At 40.0% G+C, this 22820-nt stretch overlaps 1 protein-coding gene across 2 annotated transcripts; it reads right to left on the bottom strand.

Annotated features, from left to right (window-relative positions):
- Nucleotides 1-1824: 1824 nt before the first annotated feature.
- MLH1 (mutL homolog 1) lies at nt 1825-19710 on the bottom strand. Of its 2 annotated transcripts, XM_068203565.1 has the most exons (19): nt 19552-19710; nt 18169-18259; nt 17935-18033; nt 16762-16835; nt 15569-15641; nt 15209-15300; nt 13828-13870; nt 13092-13180; nt 10731-10843; nt 10078-10171; nt 9406-9559; nt 8321-8679; nt 7411-7559; nt 5872-5980; nt 4963-5026; nt 4254-4418; nt 3252-3344; nt 2764-2877; nt 1825-2244 (listed from the first exon to the last, which is right to left on the bottom strand). In XM_068203565.1, the coding sequence occupies exons 1-19, from the start codon at nt 19656-19658 to the stop codon at nt 2077-2079; spliced, it is 2250 nt and encodes a 749-aa protein (XP_068059666.1). In that variant the 5' UTR covers nt 19659-19710; the 3' UTR covers nt 1825-2076. The 2 variants fall into 2 exon arrangements, with proteins under 2 accessions (XP_068059666.1, XP_068059673.1); XM_068203572.1 differs by lacking the exons at nt 10078-10171; nt 13828-13870; nt 15209-15300; ... (3 more) ...; nt 18169-18259; nt 19552-19710.
- Between the last annotated feature and the right edge of the window lie 3110 nt (nt 19711-22820).

Here is a 22820-nt window from a genome sequence, read left to right as displayed (position 1 = left end):
ATTCCAACCCCACCTGGATGCATTCCTGTGTCACTTGTTCTAGGTGACCCTGCCTTGGCAGGTTGGACCAGATGGTGTCCAGATGTCCAATCCAACCCTAAAGATTCTGTGATTAAATTCAGTAAGAAAAACACATCTGGGATAGGAGAACAAAGGTTCCATTAAACCTATGAACTTCATCTAGTTGCACAACTCATGACTTTACTTGAATATCCTCTTCAATCTGCAGTATGAAATTCCTCTGCATATCTAAGAAATTCAACCTATTCTTGGTGCCTGCTTCCTTCTGCAGTTCAGTACTTGGAAAAAAGGGAATTAATACAAAAACTGCAGAGCAGAACAAGCCATATGCACTGGTGATAGAAAATCCTTGGGGTGGGGGGTATTTTGTTACACCAGACATGAATAGCTATATTTGGCAGATGTTAGGTAAAGATTTTGCAAGCCTCTCCTAAAGAAGCATCCTATGATTTGGGGGTTGTTCGTTTTGTGAAGGTTCAGGTACCACCCACACAGCAGTGTGATGAGGAGCTGGCATTTGTTACATGGCATGAGAGTGCAGACCAGACTGGTGCCACTCTTAATGTATAAGGTAAGCCTGTAGTGATCTAAAGACATTTCTCACATGTACATGTTGGAGTCCAGAGAGTCCAGGTTCTTTTGGATATTCCACAGAGGGAGCTTTTCATATTTAGTATCAAATTTACTTGCTTGATCTACTGGGCATTACATGTGAAGAGTGATACAGCAGTATGCTGAAATCACAAGACAAGCACACTAGCAAGGGCAAGATACAATGAAATCACAATACAAATACAATGTCCATTAGTAGTTCCTGTATTTTCCACAATTTCCATGCCAGAAGTAATATGTGGGCTGAGGCCAGCTAAAGCTAGTTTGTCACTTGAGATTTCATTTGCTGGGCTGGCTTAGGAAGACATGATTCTCCAGTAGTTAACCCATTGCCAGGATTGTCATCAAAGAGAGGGAGCAGAAGGAAGATGCTTTCTGCAACTATGTGGTTTTCTGCTATTGAGAACTCCCACTCTTTTGAAGCTGGTACAGGTGTCACAGGTGAGAAACTGAGCATCTGCACTTGGTACCCCTGATATAAATGAAGTTACACAGTCCCCGTGTAATACTTTACTTGAGGCCAGCAGATGTCCATCTGAGAGGACTTCTTTTTGGACTCATATCAAACTGCTGCCCTTCACGAGTATTTCTCAGTGTAAGACAGGGTTTGGGACCTCAGCAATCCAAGAGAATTAATGCTTCTGCTTTTACCAGCTGCTTTCAAATGGAATGGAAATCTTTACAGTGCAAAAATGAAGCTTGCTTTCCTTTCTAGTTTGGATGCTAAATGCCTCTTGGACTTAGAAAAATGTTTTCCCTGTTGGGACACAGCCTTGAAAGCAGCAGATCTCCCAAACCCTACTCATTAAACTAGAGACAATGAATATTATGTGTGCATGCTTATTTACTCTCTGCCAGAACATTCCCATTTCTATTCTCTGACTCCTTGATTAAAAGGGAAGGGATTTGCCTTTTTTCTGCAAGGACCCTGAAATATTACAAGACTAACTCCTGCAGTAACAGATGATTTTAAGTGCTTTGCATGTACACTCATACTGCAGGTACTGTCAGACAACCTTCATTCTTAAAACAAAGGAATGCAGGTAACCTAGTTTGATTTCCAGGGGCAAGCAAAGTTAAAGCATTCACATTTCAACTAAATTAAGCTCTATCTTCTTCCACCATCACTGAACCCAGTATATTTTCTTCAGTAGAAGGGTATTCTGTTAGCAGACTGGATAATAGGGAAACTCAGAGTGTAAGTGGAGATTTTATTTTAGGGATTTTCATTGGGTTTAGACACAGCAAAAATGATTTTTTTTACACTTTGATAAACAGAAGGAAAATAGACGATTTACTGTCATGTTGGCAGTTTAGTAGAGTACTAAATCCCTTTTTTCTTTCCTCCATCAAGATTCCAGCTTAATATTCTACTAAGTGAAACTGAAGGTAACAGGAATAGTGTCTATCTAAAAAAAAAACCAGTCTTTAATAACTACTTGCTCAACATCTTTCAAAAACTTTATACAAGTCAGGCAGGTTAGCAAGCTGCAAAATGTTGCCATCTTCTGCAAAGTGTTTAGGAGGTAAAAGATGAGTCCTAAAAGCTTTGTAAAGCACATGTTCCACAGTCCATTTCCATGTTGTTGAACCAGACTCAGATTCTTCATTCTGAAATACAGGAAAACAAGGACAAACAGAGGTTCTGTTTAACCAGAGGAGAGCATGCCTTAAAAACTTTACTATGTAAGACTACAGCAATTGTAAAATTCTGCTGGTATTAGAAAAGTTCATTCTATACAGTCAGTTCTAAGCTCTGTAAAGTCACTTGCAGAATGGGTAAGCTTAACTGATCGATTAGGCAGATATTTAGACACAATCAGGTTGTACTTGTAATTTATTTGCATCCTTATTCTTCTATAGAAATACAGCATAAAAAATACATTCCCCAATTCAGAGGCCAAGGAGGCTTGTATAATACTAAGTACACTGCAATGCCCAAAGTAAAAAAGTTCCCTCAATACCTAGAATACTTCAGAAAATTTAAGCCACATTCTTTCAGAATCTTGCCACACTGCTATTTGATTCAGTTCCTTTAAAGAGCTGGGATTAGAAGTCTACATCTGGAAGAGAAATTTCCTATATGTTGTTAGTTCTCTGCTCACAGAACTAGTTACAGTATTCTAGTACCTGAGAGTTTGTTGGGTTGGATTCCTCTATTATATACTGCTTTCTGATGGAGTAGAACATGGCTAGTTCTTTACTCAGGCTTTCAAAACACTCCTTTTCTTCATCCCAGTTTACCTGTTACAATTAAAAAAAAAAGTCATTTTAGAGAATCTGGGTAGCAGTCAGAGACTTCATACAGAAAATTATATAATATAGAGATTCTTAATATGGAAAATTTATATTAATGTGTTGGCCATTTTTGTCCTGGTAAGGTAAAGGTATAGAATGAAAAAAGAGGGTAGGAATGCAGACTTTTAAATCAAAATAGAGGCTCAGTCAGTCAGTAGTAATGAATACAAAGGCAAAGTGTAACTAATCAGTAACCACAGAACAGCATCTGGAACATGTACCAGTATATTTAAGCTGCACCAGAAATTGAAAAGGCAGGTTGGAATCGCCTAAAGTAAAAAAAGTAATTGTGCATTAATAAAATTATTGAAAGACTATACCTCTGTGGCCAAGCGCAAGATAAACATAGGTAGTCCTTCCAATGGTGGGACATAGTTGTCTATCAGAAGTGGTAACCCAGTAAGATTTCCTTCCTGCAAGGCAACATTGCTGCTTCAGTAAAAAAAAAAAAAAAAAAAAAAAAAAGTTCTTTTTTGCAGTTAAATGCACCAAAACTCTTATGTATTTTAAGACTGATTCTTACCAAACTCAGTAAAAACTTTTAAGTTTTTAAAGCCTGATGCCAGGCAGATGCTGCATGAAGAGAGTTATTGGTAGTGTTTAATTTGACAAGGCATGAATTAAACCACTCAGCTCAGGGAGTGGCTGAATTCAACCTTGTCCTCTAGCTCCAGGTTACAAAGATGCCAATTTCCAGACAAATATCCAAACGAAGTGCCTGGGTTTGATGAAGCTGTTCATTTTTGACTAAAGTCAGGGATGCCTTAAACCACACAAAAAAGACACACTGAGAGCACAGTGGTGCTGCAGGCCTGTCTGACTTGAGAGCTGGTTAAGATGCACACCTTGTTGGTTAAGAGATCTGCATTCTAGTTACAGAAGCAATGACTGAATTATGGCTTGCTCACAGAGGCTGTGTAGTCTTCCTCATTGGAGGTATTCAAGGACCATCTGGACACAATCCCATGCCATGTGCTCCAGGATGACCCTGCCAGAGCAAGGACCCAGTGTGGTCCCTGCCAACACAACCCATTCTGTGACTTGGTAACTAATTAAATAGAAACTTTGTGTAGCACCCTCCTTAAAGGTAGCATAAGTCCTGAGCATTTTAAATGAAAGGGTTATGCCACCTAAAATCTTACTGGAACTAGTTCTCAGTGATGGTAAGCACTGCAAGCAAACTACTGCAGTTATCTGTCACCAAAATGTAGAATTAAGGAATCACTTAGGTTGCAAAAGACCTTTAAGATCTAATCCAACCATAAACCTAACACTGCCAAGTCCACCATTCATTTACTATCAGAGGTAATAGCTGCAGTCACCTCATCAATTTCAAGAGAGAAATAATCTTTCAACATTTCAGTCTTCTTTTTCAAAAACTCCACAATGTACTCTGCAAGCCCTTCTTTTGGGCCATCTTCTTCTGTCCAGCCACTTTCAGGATCCTCTAAAGCAAGCATTGAAAGCTCATATAAAGGAGCTGGCTCCTAAAAATGAAGAAGGCAAAACTTTGGTTAATGATCAGCACACTCTATTGGAAAGCTATAACTTCTTCCTTCACATACTAGTTAATTTTAATACACCTTTTCTGGCCTGCAGAACTAACAATTCTGTTTATCATAACCAGGCTAAAAAGGTATGAATTTCTTTCTTCTTTCTCTGCAGTCCACAATCCCACTGAGCACTGTGATATTTTACAGGATAAACACTGGCAATCAACACTGTATTTCTGCAGACTGTATATTCAAATTAATTATTTGTCTTAATGTAATGAGCAACAGCAAAACTTGGTGTATAGCTACAACAGACACTAATAACAAGCAACCAGGATGACAATTTAACAGTAGCAGCAACAAAGTTACTATGTTTTCTACATTCTGTTCTTACTGAGAAACAAAACAACATTCCTGTAGTGGGCAAAAGCCAACCTGACTGTGCAACCAAAATTATGCATTTGTCTGAAAGGACAGACATATTGTAAATACATTTTTTTTAAAAATTCTATAAGATATAACGTAAAATTATACTTACAGACAACCTTAAGACTCCAAAGTTTGCAAAGTCATAAATAAGTATCTGGTAGAAGAGTTCTTGGCTAAATTGAAGAACAAAAATTAATTATAAGGACAGGATTGCATATCTCCAAGTTACCATAATTAAGAGGGGAAAGTAAGGATCATCCTGTAAACATCAGATATCCATATCTAGTCCTATCAATAAAGATCTTACTTTAAGTGAAGAGTTTAGGGGTTCACCTGCATTATCTAGATATTTACAATTAAATCTATTCCTTGGTTTCTGACATCATCAGCCACACTGGTGCAGAAAGGTTACATACTCAAGTATCCAATCACTATGAATTTATTCCCTGATAATTTATATTTCAACTTCTTCACTCCTTTACTGCACTGTAAGAAATGCAAAGGAACTGGGAAATTAATAGACATGCCTATCTCAAGTCTATTCTCTGACTTGTTACAAAAATTTATATAGCTGGACCTGTAAGTCTGCACAGGCAAAATTACAAATTTCGTGTTACAATGATGCCCTGCAGATACTCTTAACCCAACTGGATACAATGTTCTCCAGGACTTTTCTGAAGCCTCTTCTTTATACAATGTGCTGTAGATGAACTCGCAGGGAATCATGATGATGATCATAAATCAACAAGAAGCAAGAAAAAGTCCTTCCCTTGCCACTGTCTGTGAGCACACTATACAGTAGGTGCCATTTTAATGACACTGATTCCCTGCAATTTTTCCCAAGCGTGCCAGAGTTGTTTTCCACTGTTGTGAATGGACTTAATCTTTAGCCTCATGACTTTTCAACAAGAAAAGGCAACAAGAGAACAATGCTGTTTTCCTTATAATTTCCTTCCTTCTAATTAGCTTCACAATTGATACTTATTTCAGCTGCCAACAGGTCTAACATCTCTTTTACCTGAGTTTTGTTGTATTGAGAAGGTACAATTTTGTCTGGTACTGGGCCAGAGCCCACTGAGGACTGACACAACCAACAAATGAGTGCTCATGTAGCATCTCCTGGAGTTCTGGAACAACAGAGAGGTGGGGAAGAACCAAACAATGTCATTTCATAGTTGCAACCCTGCCCTCATTTATTTAGTTGAGTGATTTGTGTCTTTTTAGCATGAAAGTCTCAGATTACTGTTCAGTCACTCTTACACCCCTGCTTCTTGTTATATCCTTGTATGACCAATTACAAGTTTTGAAATATTAATAATTTTAATGCATAGTCATACCATTAAAGTGTAAGGGAGAAGAGTTATTTAACATTTAAACTACAAATGCAAATTAGAAAAAAATAAAATTAAAGTTCCTGTGTTTGAATAGCCTTCCAAAATCAATTTCCAGCCACAGGAGATTGGTGAGGAGCACATACATACTTCAAAAACTGCAGGTGTAAACCAGCTTTGCAACACAATCTAGCTATTATCAAACTAAACTCTAGAGGTGCAACTGAATAAGTCCATAATATTTTTTTCATAATTTCTTTTTTTTTTTCTCTCACAAAGTAACTTTTTAAAAAATATATCTCTGAGTGAGAAGGCTGGGAAAGGTATAAGAAGCCAGATTTCATAAAAGAGTTCATTGTAGACATTCCACAAAAAAAAAAAAAAATCACTAGTTGCCATCCTTGGGAGAAGATTTTTTACTGATGTTTGGCACTGCAGTCACAGCATGTACAAAGCACTACACTAATTTCACTAATTCCACTGCTATGTTTTCTAAAGGAATGTAACAGACTGAGAAAAGATTCCTCTCTTTGTAAAGTCTCTTTTAGGTATTTCTTACAGATGTGAAGATGAGACACAACCTCAGGCAGCTTCACAAGTTTTATCATGAATTTTGAAACATTTTTGGGCATTTTAACATTCAGGGACAAATCTTTGATTTCAGTATTTAAACAGTGACAGTCAGATATGGAATTACTGGGTCAGAATTACCAGTCTTCTGCAAAATGTTTAGTGGAGCACAAGTAAAGTAAAAGTTCATGATCTTTAAAGTTTAAGATTCTTATCAATTTATAGAAAAGTTACTTATTACAGATGTCTGTGTGGAGCATCCCCAATTCTTACAACCAGAAAAATCAAAATAAATCCAACAAAACTCCCAGGATGTGAGATTCCTAACATTATTAGACATATGAATAATAAGGGTGAGTCAGTGTAAGTTACCTTCAGAGGCAACTGAGTTAAGAGGGAAACAACCTAGAAAGATTCACAAACCTTTTACCTTTGTCTAAAACAACTCTTAACAAAAAAGAGAGTACTTCATTAGTCTCATCATTTCATAAAAGTGGGATAGATACAAATAAAAATGAAAAGCAAAAGCTTTTATTAAAAATTTGCTTAGCAGCACAGTAAGCTCACTGGGCCTCCTTTTAAATACCTTTTCCCATTTCAAACAGTCATATTTAGTGGTAGAATAACAGTAATTTTGAGAAACAAGTCATGCTTACTTGCATGTGCCTGGTTACTGATTTCCTCCTGGAGAGTCAACACACTAGTCAAGTTGATAATTCTTCTTCTAGGGGTGCAGGCAGCAGTCATGTCCTTTCTGGTGTCATCTTTCTCCAATTCGATGTCCATGTCTTCCCGTGTTCTCTTCCTGCAATACCAAAACAAAAGGAATTATGTTCTCTTCTCCTATCACTTAGGCCAAACACAGCAACAGATGAAATGCTCAATTCACATGCTGTATGTTAACACAGGAAATGCAGACAGTTTCCCAGAAAGACAGTTTTATTTTGCTTCTGAGGAATAATTTGTTAGGAAAGGGTAGTTCAGAATTTTAAGAGAATTTGTGACACTAATATCAATCCCGTTAGGCAACTGTTGCTTAAGCACCAAGCAAATTTGGCTCTTTTTGACACATCTAAAATGTTCCTATTTCTAAGAATTTTCTTTTCCATACCCATTTTTCTGTAATACTGGGGAGAGAGAATCAGATTCCCTCAGAAGACTGTGGCCTCTTGTAACGGCTCCTGCAGGAGCTATAAAAAATTTATAGCACTTTAGCCTTTAATAGGGTAATGCCTGTCAAATTCAGTGATGTAGTTTCTATCCCTCACAAAAGGGAGGCTTCCAGAAAGAGACAGACCAGTATGATCTCCCTAAAGTAATGCCATGATTTATACTGCTTCCTGCCTTTCGGTATGCATAGAAACACTATTCCAGTCACAAAATTTATCACAAGTTATATGATTTACATTTCACAGATTAATAAAATGTCATGAAAAGTTTTTCTTGATAATTTTTCCCTTCTGGAAATGCAGAAGCTCTAAGAGATCAGAAAAAAATTATAGTTTCAGGGCTATGCCATGAAATAAATAAGTAGCCTTGCACCAGTTCAGGAAAGGTGGGACTTACCGAGAAGGCAGAGTCTCAGGAGACAAGTGTCCACTCTCGCTTGGCCCCCCTGGCTTCACTGTATTCTCCTGAACATCAGCCATTTCAACCAGGTCACTGACTTCTTCCATTTCAGCATCCTGGGGTCTGTCTGCACCCTCTGGAGGTCCTGTATTAACCCCTGTTGTCACTTCAGTGGGGCCTGCACTTAAGGGGTTCATCACTGGCTGAAGAAAAGCATCTAATTTCTGCTCTCGGGAATCAGTGCGGACCATCTGATGCGCATAAACTTTATCACTGCTTCCCTTGGTAACCACAGAAGAGTTTGCTGCTGATTTTACTACCTCGTTGGAAGAGCAGTCAGCCCCTGGAAGCAATGTCTTCATTCACACATGAGGAAACAAAGAGAAGAGATTGAACAACAAGAAAAGAAGAAGCAGAAAGATTAGTCACACTTCTCACAGTATCTTACTGCTCAGAGGCAAATTTGAAACCCCCAGCAACACAATGTCAACTGTTTAAAAGGCCACCAGCTTTGCACTTGCTGTCCACATAGAGTGAATGTTGTCATCTCGGCAGTTAAAACCAATAGTTACTATTCCTTTGCCTCAAAAGAAAAAAAATCTTTAAGGTAAAAAAATCACAAGGAAATTAGTTTGTACAAAAATAGTAGTAATTCTTATGCTATGCTTTACATAAAGAGAGAGGAGAGTATCTTCCTGACTTTTTTTTTCTGGTAAGATTAAATCCAAAGTGTTATCAAATACACAGAACAATTTCCTCAATCCCATCTTCTTCACATAAACCAGGGCAGAATAAAAAAAACAATTTACTACATGTGAAGGCTAACACACTTATAAAATCAAGACAACTAATCAGTTATGTGACAGAAATGTACTTAAAATGTACTCATACTTTTTTTTCTCTCTTTTGCCATATTGTTAACACTGGTACATTAAAGTAACTTGAAACAGAGCAAAGATCTAAAAGTACTGGTACAACATTGTTAAGTGCCATATCTGCAAAGATTTTACTGTTGAACAGAGTAAATTATCCCTGATCATTAAAATAATGCAGAATTACCATCACTCCATAGACATTCTCACCTGAGTGAAGTACATCCTTGAGGAATTAGAGCCCAGTAACTTGCTCTCTACATGTTGTTGCACACGCTCCAGAATACTGTCTTCATGAAGAAAATGGACCTCGTGTTTTGTAGGATGCACATTCACATCTACATTCTGGGGGGCTATTTCCAGGCTGGAAAATGTTTTAAAATAAGTTAACCTAAAATATCCCATGGATGGCAGAGAAACCAAAAATTGGCTCAAATTTGACAAAATTTGTCAGGCTTTGGGATGTTATTCCATACAAAGAAGTCAAAAAAATCCTGAAACCTACTAATGTTATTTACAGTCAGACTTGTTTAGATAATTAAAAAATAATCCAAAATCACTCACCAAAATGAGCTTAAATTGGTAAGCTTAAATCAAACCCTCCATTGAACAACTACAAAAACGCACTTTTAGAAATATCTTTTACTTGCAGTGTCTCATGAAGTAACAGGAAAGGACTTCAGCTGAAATAACAGATACTACTAAAAATAAGGTCTGTCTTTTTAAGATGTCCTTAATGTTATTTAATTATCTCTTGCCTGGCAATTAATTACCTCAGTGCAGTGCTTAACACTATCATGAGGAACGGAAATGTTCTTCTAAACTTACCCTAGTTATATCCTACAAGACAGTATTAAAAGGCTATTCTTCCTACTACTTTACCTTAAGTATAGGAATGGGTGCGTGCTTTTTGGCAAATAAGCAGCGTACACAGTTTCTATGGCTTTGCGCATAGCGGCTGACTCTACCAACCGATCTGAAACACAGAACACAGCGCTGTTTCCAAAGAGCTACAACGCACTGAACACTGCCCAGCTCCTCCTTCAGACAAACATCTTCATGCCTTTTGTGTCTTCAAAGGGAATCTGTTATACCCACTTTCCCCCAAGACCTATTTATTCTTCATATAAAACCAGGAATAGACAGTATTTTTCTCAGCATGTTTTACATTTAGAGGTATTTCTCCCCACAAATATTGAAATAACCAGGCTATCTTTCATTATTTCATACAGTCAACCCATGCCAGTGTTGCTACAGAAGACAGATCAATCTGTGCAAGCTGGCAGGACACAGCCATAACCTCAATACACCGAAGTTTCTTTAGGTCCAGTCTTAGCTGTTTTCCACTAAATACAGTGCCAAGTGTGATGCACATTACAAATCTAAAAACACTTTAAGATTTACAATTAACTGTAATACTTATTCTTAAAAATATTTTAAAGAATACTTATGCACTTTGTAGGTCTTCAGAAAGTTTTGTTTTTCTGATTATGTAAGCAACATATGACAAAATGCTGCCTTTTTTTTAAACTTACGGTTTATGAAGAGTAAAAATATACATTTCTTCACAGAGTAGTTTGCATTCGTGATGTAACCTTTCATTTTAAAGGCCAGATTTGCATCTTCACAGCCCACTTCTATGAGTTCCCTATTAAGTTTGACAAACATGAACAAAAAATTAAATCTTCCATTGATGTAAATTTTGAACAGTACTCACAAGCAATGATATTCTGTTTTGCCAGTTAGCAGGGTCAGCACGAAAGACACAGGCATCAACTTTTAAGGGGTAAGTGTAATTAACTACAGTTCAAAACAGCAAAGAATTACAAAAGGATAATATAAGTAATGCACCTAATCATTACTACAAAAGATTGCCTGCAGTGATTAAGAAGATGTATCACCAGTTACCCTAACACTTTACCATCCTCCAGATCCACACATCAGCTGAGGAGCCCCAGTCACAGCAAAGGACTAGAGAACCACTCCTGGTAACTGGGAAATCCTACACAATGTGTCCACACATAGGTGAAGACTCCACCTTTGCTGGTAAAGGGTCCAGCTTTTATACTGTTGAATAAAAAAGATCACATAATTCTAATGCAGAAACATCTGGTTTCATTCTTCTCTTGGGTTCTACGCAAAGCCTGGCCAGGGCTCAAGGAGGAACCAAGGGAGTTGGCTTTGACCATATACCTCCAAACAAGGTCAGATGTCTGACTTCATGACCTTGTCCATCCTCTAAATATGGAAACATAAATATGTTCTTAACACACTTCATATTTTGCTAATGATCATGTGTATTTTGCTAATGAGCAGATACAAATATCATATAACATATGGTTGGAAGGTTCATCTACAGGTCAACTTTGGCTCAGGGCCTATTGCTCAAGTCTCACTACTTCATATACTGATCTATCTTCTATCATAGTTAATTAAAACATTAGAATTATTTGAGAGCTCAAACACTGATTGCTGAGACATGGTAATTATTTAACCTGAACTGCATAACTTCCTCTTCTTAAGTGTAAACTGGTAAAGTTGTATGGTTGGAATCTGTAAAATTACCCCATTATCTTTTTAATACTGTAATATATCACAGTATCCACAGCATTATAATCTATTGATAATTCTAATATGTATTTTATTTTTTAAGTCATTGACAGTGACTTAGTGACAAGAACACTTCAAAATTGTCTGCAGCCAAGGAAGAACAAACACTTTTTTTTTGGACTACTTTCTTCACTTTTATCTCTTGGTGGTCTGTTAAGAAGTCATTAAAATGTAAAAACTTCTCTATTGCTCATGTACATAAATCCTAATGTTAACTATTTTCATAACAGTTTTAATAATTTTTGTAATTCATTAGTCAAGGAAAATCCACTTCAGTAGATTGTGAGCACAGCCCTCTAGGAAGGTGCTATGCCAACTTCTAAAGTTAACACAGAACAGACTTAAGGGCTACTTATTTCCAATTCAACCTCAATATATACCCAGTGCCATTTTTATTTGTGTTCAGTTTTTATCACCATCTTGAAGTGGGTAAATTACTGTTTGAAAAAATCATCAAAACATTTACTTTGAAATGGACAATTTATCCTGAACTGTACAGAGGAAAAATTTTTACCACATGAGTATCCATAGCAGGAATAAATGAATGCAGAGCAAAGAAATACATGTAACACTGCAAACCTCATTACTTCGCAGCCTCTCTATTTTGCTGTGCTTCCTAAAGGTGTTTTCGTGAATTAGAAGTTACATTCATTAAATGTGAAGCTCGACTTCAGTCAGTAAAAGAACAGAATCAAAGTGACACCCAAATATTCATGGGACAAATACATACAATGGATTCTTCACAACTGAAAACTAAGTCTCATAAAGAGAATTTTTCCTAAAATGGCAGATACATCTTCAAAAAGATGATCTTGGTTTTTCAATTTTTCTATCTGATTTACATAGCTTCAGCTACTGTAGCTTTTGTTAAAATAAGAAACCATAAGATTTCAGAAAAAAACAGTATGAGTAGCTTCAAAATTTATCAGGTAGCAGACAGTAAGAAGAGGTAAGATTTTCATGGTATAGGAAGAGACCAGCAACTTGTAGAGAATACAGGTTCAGCTTGCTGTTTTTACATGAGGACACAGAAAGTTACAAGTTGATGGTTCCTTTTCAGTGCATTAAAGGAATAATTTTGTAACTTTCCTCTTCCCTTTGGTACACAAAAAAAGTCACACATTCTGAAAAGAAGGAAGAGCTCTGTAATTGCAGCACTCCCTCTTCTCTGAAATTAACCATGAAGGAAGCAAGAAAAGTTATCATAGCCCATGGTCTTTAAAGAGAAAAGGGAGGGTGATTCACTGGAAAGCTTCATATCAAAAGTAAACTTGACATCAATGTACCTGCTAACAGCATTTCCAAAGATGGCCCTGATGTTGTCCACTGTTGAGGCATTGGATAAGGTTCTAACATCTGACACGGTGTCACCTTGCTAAAGAGAGCAGGAAGGAGTATCAATCAATTCACCTTTCTGGAGGAAGTTTTAGAAATACTTTAAATTAAATAATAACATTTCTAAAAAAAAACCACAGGGAACGATGTAACATCATTATATTGTTCTGTATTATTTACTTATTCATGTTCAAAAAAGCAATGGATGGTAAATGGCACATGTTTAAAAGATCAGCTAGAGCACATCAGACCCACTGAGGCTAGTAACTCCACCCTGGAAAGTGAGAAACACTTTATTTACTGAACTCAGTTCAGTAAACAATTATCAAGAATGGTACAGAACAAAGATAATCTACCCCAGCCTCTTTCATACAGCACTTAGTAACCAGGCTCTCCAGAGAAGCTGAAACAACCCATAAAGCCAAACCAAATACACCACAGACCACACAGAATCCTCCAAACTCCTGACAAATGTATTTTTGTCTTGTTTACTTCTAACTGATGTGCTTTCTATCCAAACTGCACCAACATACCCTTCAACATTTCAGTATAAGGGCAGGCTCTCTGTGCTGTTCCTGCTGCAAAAGACAGTGCAAATTTTCTGGCATTTTCAGATATACACATTATGTATATATATACAGGCACATACAGACACACTGTGAAGTTACAAAAATTTTATCTACACACCTTTTTAACTGAAAAGCTGATGCCTGAGTTATGGATGGCATACCTGAAAAACAGATAAATGTAAGTCTGCAGTATGTGGAACAAAATGTAATTGTTTCCCTTGATTGGTGAAAAGCAGCTAGTAATGGGGGCAAGCAATTTCCCTTCCTGTTAGACAGTAATGCAATTTCAGCCAAGCTGAACTTTTGCAGACTGAACAGCTTAAAAAAAGAAAAAAAAATAATAAAGTGTCTATTTAGAACTCAATTGTAACCATAGGAAATTCAAGGATCAGCTTCTACAGACCTGTTTTTTCAGTTTCACTGTACAGGTTTAACTAAAAAACTCATCAAAACACCCTCAGTATAACAGAATCAAGTCTCAATTGCTATGGAAAAGCATCTGAATAATGGCTGGCCCACCCTTCTAACTTCCCCTACCCAGACAGTTCAGCTGTCATCCCATGGCTGAAATCTGATACACTACAGCTGTGTAATCTTGGCTCAAAATTCTAGGGAAATTACTGCACTGTGAGAAAAAACACACCATAGAACCTTGCAAGATGAGAAATGTGAAAATGCAGACAAAGATTAGCTTGCTGTGACTGTGAACTCAAAAATTCAAGAGGGGAAAAAAAAAACCCAAAATTAAGTAATAGAAAAATCCTAATGAAAAAGAACAACCAAAGAGCTGGAGGGCTGTAACTCAGCAAGACTTCACATCATCCTGTTTGACAGAGCAGCAGGATCTGACCCTCCACCTCCTGGCTGAAGTCTGCCTGACCCAGTAGAGACTCCTGAGTAGCTCATTTAGGGAACAGGCTAAACCTTGGTATACAGTTTTGCTTCTCTTTGCTACCTTTTGTGTCTTCTGAAAGCGTAATGCAGTTCTTTTGCTTAAATTGTGCAGATCCTGCTTGCAAGACCTCTGCACACTATGGAAGGCTACAACAGTGGCAAACGAGGCAACAAAGGGGCCCAGGAAGGGAACATCCAATAGCTGAAATTATATTACTCCTTTTTGGGGATGTGAAAGTTGCCATTCAGCTTTTCTGTATTCAGCCAAATCTCAATGCTACTGAGCAGTTTTTACATTAATTCTATTCAGCCCAGGTACATTTAAAGTTCACTCAATCAAGTCCATCACCATTTCTTTGCTGGAATTCTTACAAATAATTAATAGCTACAGACAGAATACACTACTTCCTATCTGGATTTTTCACATCAAATTGGACAGACTGTTATCTGACACTGCACACTAACAAATAGTTCCAAAAAACCATAACAAAATCACCACCACCAACAACAAAATTACACCAAACACACAGTTGCCAGTCCCCCTGAAGAACCCCAGTACTCCTCATGGCAGTATATAAAATTGGGAGCTTCCTATTTTAATTTACCTGCTAACAACTTCTAGTATTTTTGCATATTCTTCATTTGGATTCTTTAAAGCCTTCCTCCTTGTATTTACGTTGTAAAAAAGATCTTCAACCTACAGAGAGAATGTTCACAATTAAAAAAAAAATTTAAAATTCTCTCTTACTATAGAATTAATCTAAATCCATCATTAATTTTTATTTTATATATAAATTTTCTGAGAATACTTTGGTTTATGAAAAATCAACTTTCAGTTTATTCCTTAACTCCCTAGGTTCACCTAACAAACTGCAACTACAGAGATGATACTGTTATGTACATTACAATGTAATTGGTGCAAGGGGAACAAAAAAGGAACAAGAGAGAATGGGCACAAAAACTACCGTGATCTGAGTTCCTTGGTTTCCAGCACAGGGCTTTGGAGGGGCTTTGATTTTTCCATCACTGTAAGTAGCTCTAGGAGGAAAATAAAAAGTTGTCAGTCATCCAGATTTGCAGGAGGGCAGACATGGACAGACAAAAACAAAGGATAAAAACAAAAGAAATCCCATCACTGTCACACTCCTCCCAGCAAAGAGTTTGGGACACCGAGAATTAGCTTCTTCCACCTTTCTACTAGAGTAAAACTGTCTTCATTGATTGTAAGAGCCAGAGGGGAAGTGGGGGAAAGACAATAATAGCAAAGGAAAGGAGGCAGATCATGGCATATGTGTTTTGAAATTGTGTTACTGAGACTTTCCCTCTAAAGGCAGGATTACTGCATTTTTTTCTTTCTTTAATAGCTAGACATGGCCTAATAACAATTCTCCCACTAGACTTTATATTTCAGTTATGCTAACAAGAAATTCTTGACTTTAGTCTAGTGTTTAGTCTAGTCTAGTCTAGTTAGTGTTTCCTTTGACACTAACAGGATTTTGAGCGTATGAGATTTCTGATCCACATAGGTCTTACAGCTAAGAAAGTTATAGAGATGCATAAATTCAAAGGATAGACTTTTTCTTTCCCTCTAACATACCCTGTATATTTAATGCAAGAAAGACACACAATCTATTGAAAAACCAAGAATCAGAACATCTCTTTTTTTCCCCACTCCCTTTTCTTAAAAGTAGTTAAGAAATTAATGGATAAGCTTATAATTTAGATTAAGTTTTCAAAAGAATATTCAAAACTCTTTTTGGATAGGATAAAGCAACTTATTGTATCATAAAGATATGATAAAAAACTAAGCTGTAAATTCTTGTGCCGAGACTTGTGAAATTTGCTAGACATGGTGCCCATAATATATATGCAACTTTATATTCTGAAATAGAGAAAAATCAAATGTTTAACTTACTTTAGCTACTGAAATAGAAGTTCTTTCAAGATTTCCTGACTCCCCACCCCACCTCCACCAATTTTAAAATACATTATTAAGATAAAGCTTACCTTTAAAATTTGAAAAAATACATTTTCTCACATTCTATCTCTTTTTGATACTTGCCCTTACCATACCCTCCTCTGTAACAGGAGCTCTGAAATTGATACATCTCTTTGTTATTGCATGCAGTAGAAGTCACTTGGATAACAGGCAGCATACCTGAATGCACACTTTGCATCAGCTGTTTTAGTTGTTACTGTAACATGGGCAACATGACTGATGCTAGCCAAGGCCTAGGAAAAGAGAAAGCATCTTTGTAAACCTTGCTCTGGACAATGCTGAGGCATGTCCACACTTTAAACACTATCACTAAATTGCAATATACCACTTGCAAGCAGTAAATAAAAATCCTTACAATGAAACTGCAGGTCAATAAATCATAAACAATTTTTAATATATATAATACTAAACTTCCAGTTATTTTATCCAGGAGATTGCTCTGGCTTCCCTAATATTTTGTTATCTCTGACGATGCAAGTGGTTAACCATGTAGCATAACTAAAAGAAATTTGCAAAATTATTAAAGTTGTGTCTCTTCTTTTTTGTGTTAACTAGAAAGCAACTGGAAGATTTTAGCTGCTATTCTCTCACTCCTGACCAAGTTCTTCTCTTGACTGTAAGTAATATTACAATGTTAGGTGACAATGGTTTTCCTGGAAAACTCAATGGACATGTCTACACAGATGAAACCAGCCTCAGGATCCGACTCCACTGGCTGTGGAGATGATTATGTTGAAAGTGTGTGAGGAGAGGACCCAAGCAGTCTACTCTCTGGAGCATGTGAGCATCTGTGTATCTGAGCACAGGACAGACACTCATACATCTTGTTCATCCAGAGGGAAAAGCTAAACTCATCCTTGACTGTTCTTCCAGAGTTTAGATACAGTCTATGAGTATGAAGAACTAGTATATCTGAGGGGTCCGAGATACTAACCTTGTCTAACAGCAAACACAAAGAAGACCACAGTACATTTTGCACATTTAGTTTTAAGCATGGTATTTAGACAAATGTCTGACATAGAAGATTAACCTCCTACTCAAATCTTCCACTGTCCTTTACCTGTAGGTTCTTGAATCATCATTTAAGAAGACAGACTTTGTTTCAATTTAAAAAAAATCTTATTCCAGAAAGCAAAAAGAATATATACCTCCTTACAGGCATCCACCTAATCTTGAAAGACACTGAAATGTATTTTGAACTATATTCACATAGCAGACTCTCTCAGAAAACAGAAGTTTCTGTAAAGAGTACTGGGAATGTGACACTATGTACAACCCACAACAACAGAACAACAGCAATGAACAGTTTCAAAACCTTGATGAAGAGCTTACCTCGCCCCTAAAACCATATGTAGAAATACTAGCCAAGTCTTCAAATTTTTGTAGTTTACTCGTAGTAAATCTCTCACAAACGATGTCAAGATCTTCCTTCTATGTGAAAGGGACAAGCAACTGTCACTTTCCAGGTTTTTTCAAGATCACAAACACTTCTAAAATAAAACACTTAAAAATTTTCAAAAGGTTGTATCAAACAGCAGCATACACCTGTCAACTTTGTTTACTTACTCTGATACCACAGCCGTTATCTTGAACCTGGATGAACTTCAGACCACCTTCTTTAACTACTACCTGGATACTTGTAGATTTAGCATCCAAACTGCAGAAACCAAGAAACCAAGAAAGCAATTTCAATTCCAGAGCTCTGTTTAATATCTTTATCCATGACCTGGATGAGGGGATTGAGCGTAGCCTTATTCAGTTTGCAGATGACACAAAGTTGGGCAGAAGCACTGATCTGCTGGAGGGTAGGAAGGCTCTGCAGAGGGATCTGGACAGGCCAGACTGATGGGCTGAGGCCAGTGGTATGAGGGTCACCAAGATAAAGTGCCAGGTCCTGCCCTTAGGTGACAATAACCCCATGAAGTGCTACAGGCTGAGAGAAGAGTCGCTGGAAAGCTGCCATGTAGAAAAGGACCTGGGGGTGCTGCTCTAACAGCTGTCTGAACATGAGCCAGCGTGTGCCCAGGTGGCCAAAAAGGCCAATGACATCCTGTATCAGCAGCAGTGTGGCCAGCAGGACCAGGGCAGTGATTGTCTCCCTGTACTCAGCACTGGTGAGGCCACACTCAAATCCAGTGCTCAGTTTTGGACCCCTCTCTACAAGAGAGACATTGAGGTGCTGGAGCATGTCCAGAGAAGGTCAGTGGAGCTGGTGAAGGGTCTGGAGCACAAGGCTGATGAGGAAAGGCTGAGGGAGCTGGGGGTGTTTAGCCTGGAGAAAAGGAGGCTCAGGGGTGACCTTATTGCTCTCACCTCCCTGAAAGGAGGTTGTACCAAGGTGGGGGCTGGCCTCTTTCTCCCAAGGAACAAGTCAAGAGGATATGGCCTCGACTTGTGCCAAGAGAAATTTTGACTGGATATTAGGATACATAACTTCACAGAAAGGGTGCTCAAGCATAGAAAAGGCTGCCAAAGGAAGTGTTTGAGCCGCTGTCTCTGGAGGTATTTAAAATATCTGAAGATGTTGTGCTTAGGGACATGGCTTAGCGGTAGATTTGGAGTGGTGAGTTAATGGTTGGACTTGGCGATCTTGGAGTTCTTTTCCAACTGAAATGATTCTATTAATTATTAACCTGACACCGAAAGCAAACAATTCACAAGTTTCTCAAACAACAAAACGAGCCGAAACACAAACGCAGACAGAAACGCGGCTTTCCAAGCAGAGCTGCTTCGCGGGCGTTCCATACGAGCACACACAGGTACCGCCCCTCCTCGGCACCCGGGCTCCCGCTCGCCCCTCGCTGCACGCCGGGGCCGGGACGCGGGGCCGGGACGCGGGGCCGGGACGCGGGGCCGGGACGCGGGGCCGGGACGCGGCGGCAGCCCCGGCAGAGCCCCCTCGCCCCACGCAGCGCGGCCGGGCTGCGCGAGGGGCGCTCCCCGCGTTACCAGTTCTCGATCATCTCCTTGATGGCGTTGGCCGGCCTCTGGATGACCTCGCCGGCGGCGATGCGGTTCACCACGGCTTCATCCAGCCGCCGGATCGCGCCGGCCATGGGCGCCGCCGGCCAGGGAGCCGCGCTCGCGCCGCCGCCGGGCGGGAAGCGGGGCGCGCGCACGCCGCCCGAGGCGGGCGCGCCCCCTGGCGGCGGGAGGCCGCGCTGCGGAGGCGCTGAGGGAGGGGAGGCCGGCCGGGACCCGCCGGGACCCGGGACCCTCCGGGACCCGGGACCGTGTCCGACCCGGGCATCGCGGGGCACAGCAGGCTGTGCCTGAGCCAGCAGGGCCCTTGCGGCCTAGAAGCCCAGTGATATCCTGGGGTACATTGCCAGCAGGTCGAGGGAGGTGACCTTGCCCCTCTATTCAGCCCTGGTGAGGCCACATCGGGAGTGCTGTGTCCAGTTCTGGGTTCATCAGTACGAGTGAGGCATGAAGCTCCTGGAGCAGGTCCAGCAGAGGGCAATAAGGTTGACTGGGCGACTGGACCATCTCTCTTACAAGGACAGGCAGGAGCTGAGCCTGTTCAGCCTTGAGATGAGATGACTGAGATTAGACCTCATTAATGTGTCTAAATGCCTAAAGGGTGGGTGCCAAGGAGATGGAGCCAGGTCTTTCTTGGTGCAGCCAAGCACCAAGAGGTATTTGGAAAGGGTAAGAAAGGCAATGGGCAGAAACTGATGCACTGGAAATGATGCACACCTGAATACGAGGAAGAATTCTTCACCGTGCGGGTGACCAAGCACTGGAACAGATTGCCTGAAGAGGGTGTGGAAGTCTCCCTCACTGGATATATTCAGGAGCCATCTGGATACAATCCTGTGCTCCAGGGTGACCATGCCTGATCAGGGAGGTTGGATCAGATGACCCAGCATGGTCCCTTCCAACCTAACCCACTCTGTGATTCTGTGAACTGCTGTAAGCACTGTGACATCCATCAAGGCTGAGCTCTGTCCTGCCTATGACAGCAGGACTTGCACTGGCTGCGTGACTGCCACTACACGTCTCCAATCACAGAATGCTTTCCAGTGTCCCTGTATCCACTGTGATATATGTCTCTGCAATCGCAGTACATGTTATTACTCAGTAATTACTCAAAAATATAAAGCAGATCCTTACTTGTGCAACAGCTAAAACTTGGCAGCAACTCCCAAGCTTTGGGGTCTCTTGAGGTTTGGAGACATTTGTTGAGCAGAGCTCTTGCTTTCTCTGCCAGTGCAAATAGAATGGGTGGCTAAGTATTAGAATGGATTGCCCAGGGAGGTGGTGGAGTCAGCATCCCTGGCGGTGTTCAAGAAAATACTGGTTGTGGCACTTGGTGCCATGGTCTAGTTGACAAGGTGGTGATCAGTCAAAGGTTGAACTAGATATCTCAAAGGTCTTTTCAGCCCTGAATGATTCTGTGATTCTGTCATTCTGTACAACCTCATGCATTGTTCTGGGACTTGTGGTTGGAGCACGACCAGTGTACAGGAGAAGGGAAGCTGTTCCCTTCCTTGCGGCACAGAAGAGACGATAGCCATGATGCAATGAAAACTGTTGGTCTCATGGTGGTCCTGACCAGAAGGATTGCAAACAAAGGAGTCAGTGGAACACACATGAATTAAACTGCTGCACACCCAGTATGGCTTTGGGCTTGTGTTGTGCTGCACAAACTCCTTCCCCCCACAGAAGAACCTCAGCCTCACTGTAAAGGAGAAAGCTGCTGGCACTGCTGACAGCTCCCCCTCCATACCAGCAATTACACCACCTGTGAGGCCTTTCCCTTATCTACAAATTCAGCAAGGAGTTCTCATGTGAACATCCTTTCTGTTTGACAGCAGAAATGATGAATGCATTTTCTCTCATGCAAGAAAATCCTACAACAGCTTGAACAACTGAAATGAAGTAGCCCTTTCTGCAGACAAGGTCTGCATGGTGCAGTACACTTGCACTGGAAGCCCATTCAAGACTTCACAACTTAAGGCTCCCAGTATGAAGAGGGATGTAGGATTATCTGTACTATTGTCTCTTCCTTTATTTTTCCATCTCAAATAAGAGGTGGTACTGGGATGGTAGCAGTCCAGCATGTCCTGGTGCAAAACAGCACTTCACTGCATTTCCCTAAGAACAGTAACCACTGCTGCTTTCAGGCAAGCTGTAAATGGGGCTTCAGAGAAGTAAAAGCTTCTCCAGGATGGCAGTGTCACTGCAGTGCCTTGTCAGGGTGATGTAGCAAGTGTATTGCTGTGTAAAACACCAGAGTATATCCATGGGTTTTATGTCTTGCTTGTAGCTGCAGCACCAAGAAATGGACATCATTCCACTTGAATATGCTCTACAACTGGCATCTCTTAATCTAGTGTAATGTAACTTCAGCTTCTTCTCATCCCCTTCATAAACACCTGTCTTCATCTGTGAAATTGTACATTAATTGTAAAATGCTGACAGCAATAAACAAAGCAGTTTTCACTTTGCAGAAGGGAAAAGAAAAAAAACCTAATCTGAGAAATACCCCTTCACAGGTGTCACTTTAAACAGGATGATCTGGGCCAAGGGCATGAAGAAGATACAGTCCCTCTGAGGAACACATAGAGCAAGAAGCAAAACCACTTCTGTGAGTGTTAAGGACTAAATGTGTGAAACTGAACTGGTGGGACCTTGCTGTAAGGTGCTTTGCCTTCCAAGGACATTTTGTCCTCAGCACTGCCTGGGATGGTTGTGACAAAGTTTCACTCTGTCTAATTCCCGTCAATATGTACAGGTGCCTGCAGTGCCCCTAAGCATGACAGATCTCCACAAAAGCCCCTTTTGAGGCTGACTTCAGGTTCCCCAGTTCTTGACCTTGGTAGAAATACCTGGGTGGAAGACACCAGTCCTGCCCTCCCACCTCCCTGCCTGTGGCTTCCTGAACCTCCAGGTTGCAGTGACAGCTATCTTGGCCATGGTGCACTTTTGTTTTGACTTGCAGGAAAAGATTCAGGAGCTGTTAGGATGAGTGGGGCAGGAGGGAAAGGGTTAATAGGGACACAGAGAGGGTGACCTACTGTACACTCACCTTGACTGTGTACTGATGTGGGAAGGAATGTGGGAAGCACTGAACTTCAGATACGATGAATCTGACTCTGCTCCAGGATCTGAACTTAGAGGAGGAATCTGTTTTCAGTGGCCTTGGACAAGCGTTACCCAGAGCAGCTGGAAATGGGAGTAGGAATCTGCTGGAACTCAGCATTTGATCTGGG

The sequence above is a fragment of the Anomalospiza imberbis genome, chromosome 1 (assembly GCF_031753505.1).
Source record: "Anomalospiza imberbis isolate Cuckoo-Finch-1a 21T00152 chromosome 1, ASM3175350v1, whole genome shotgun sequence".
Taxonomy (NCBI): domain Eukaryota; kingdom Metazoa; phylum Chordata; class Aves; order Passeriformes; family Viduidae; genus Anomalospiza; species Anomalospiza imberbis.
This window is presented reverse-complemented; position numbering and strand designations above follow the sequence as displayed.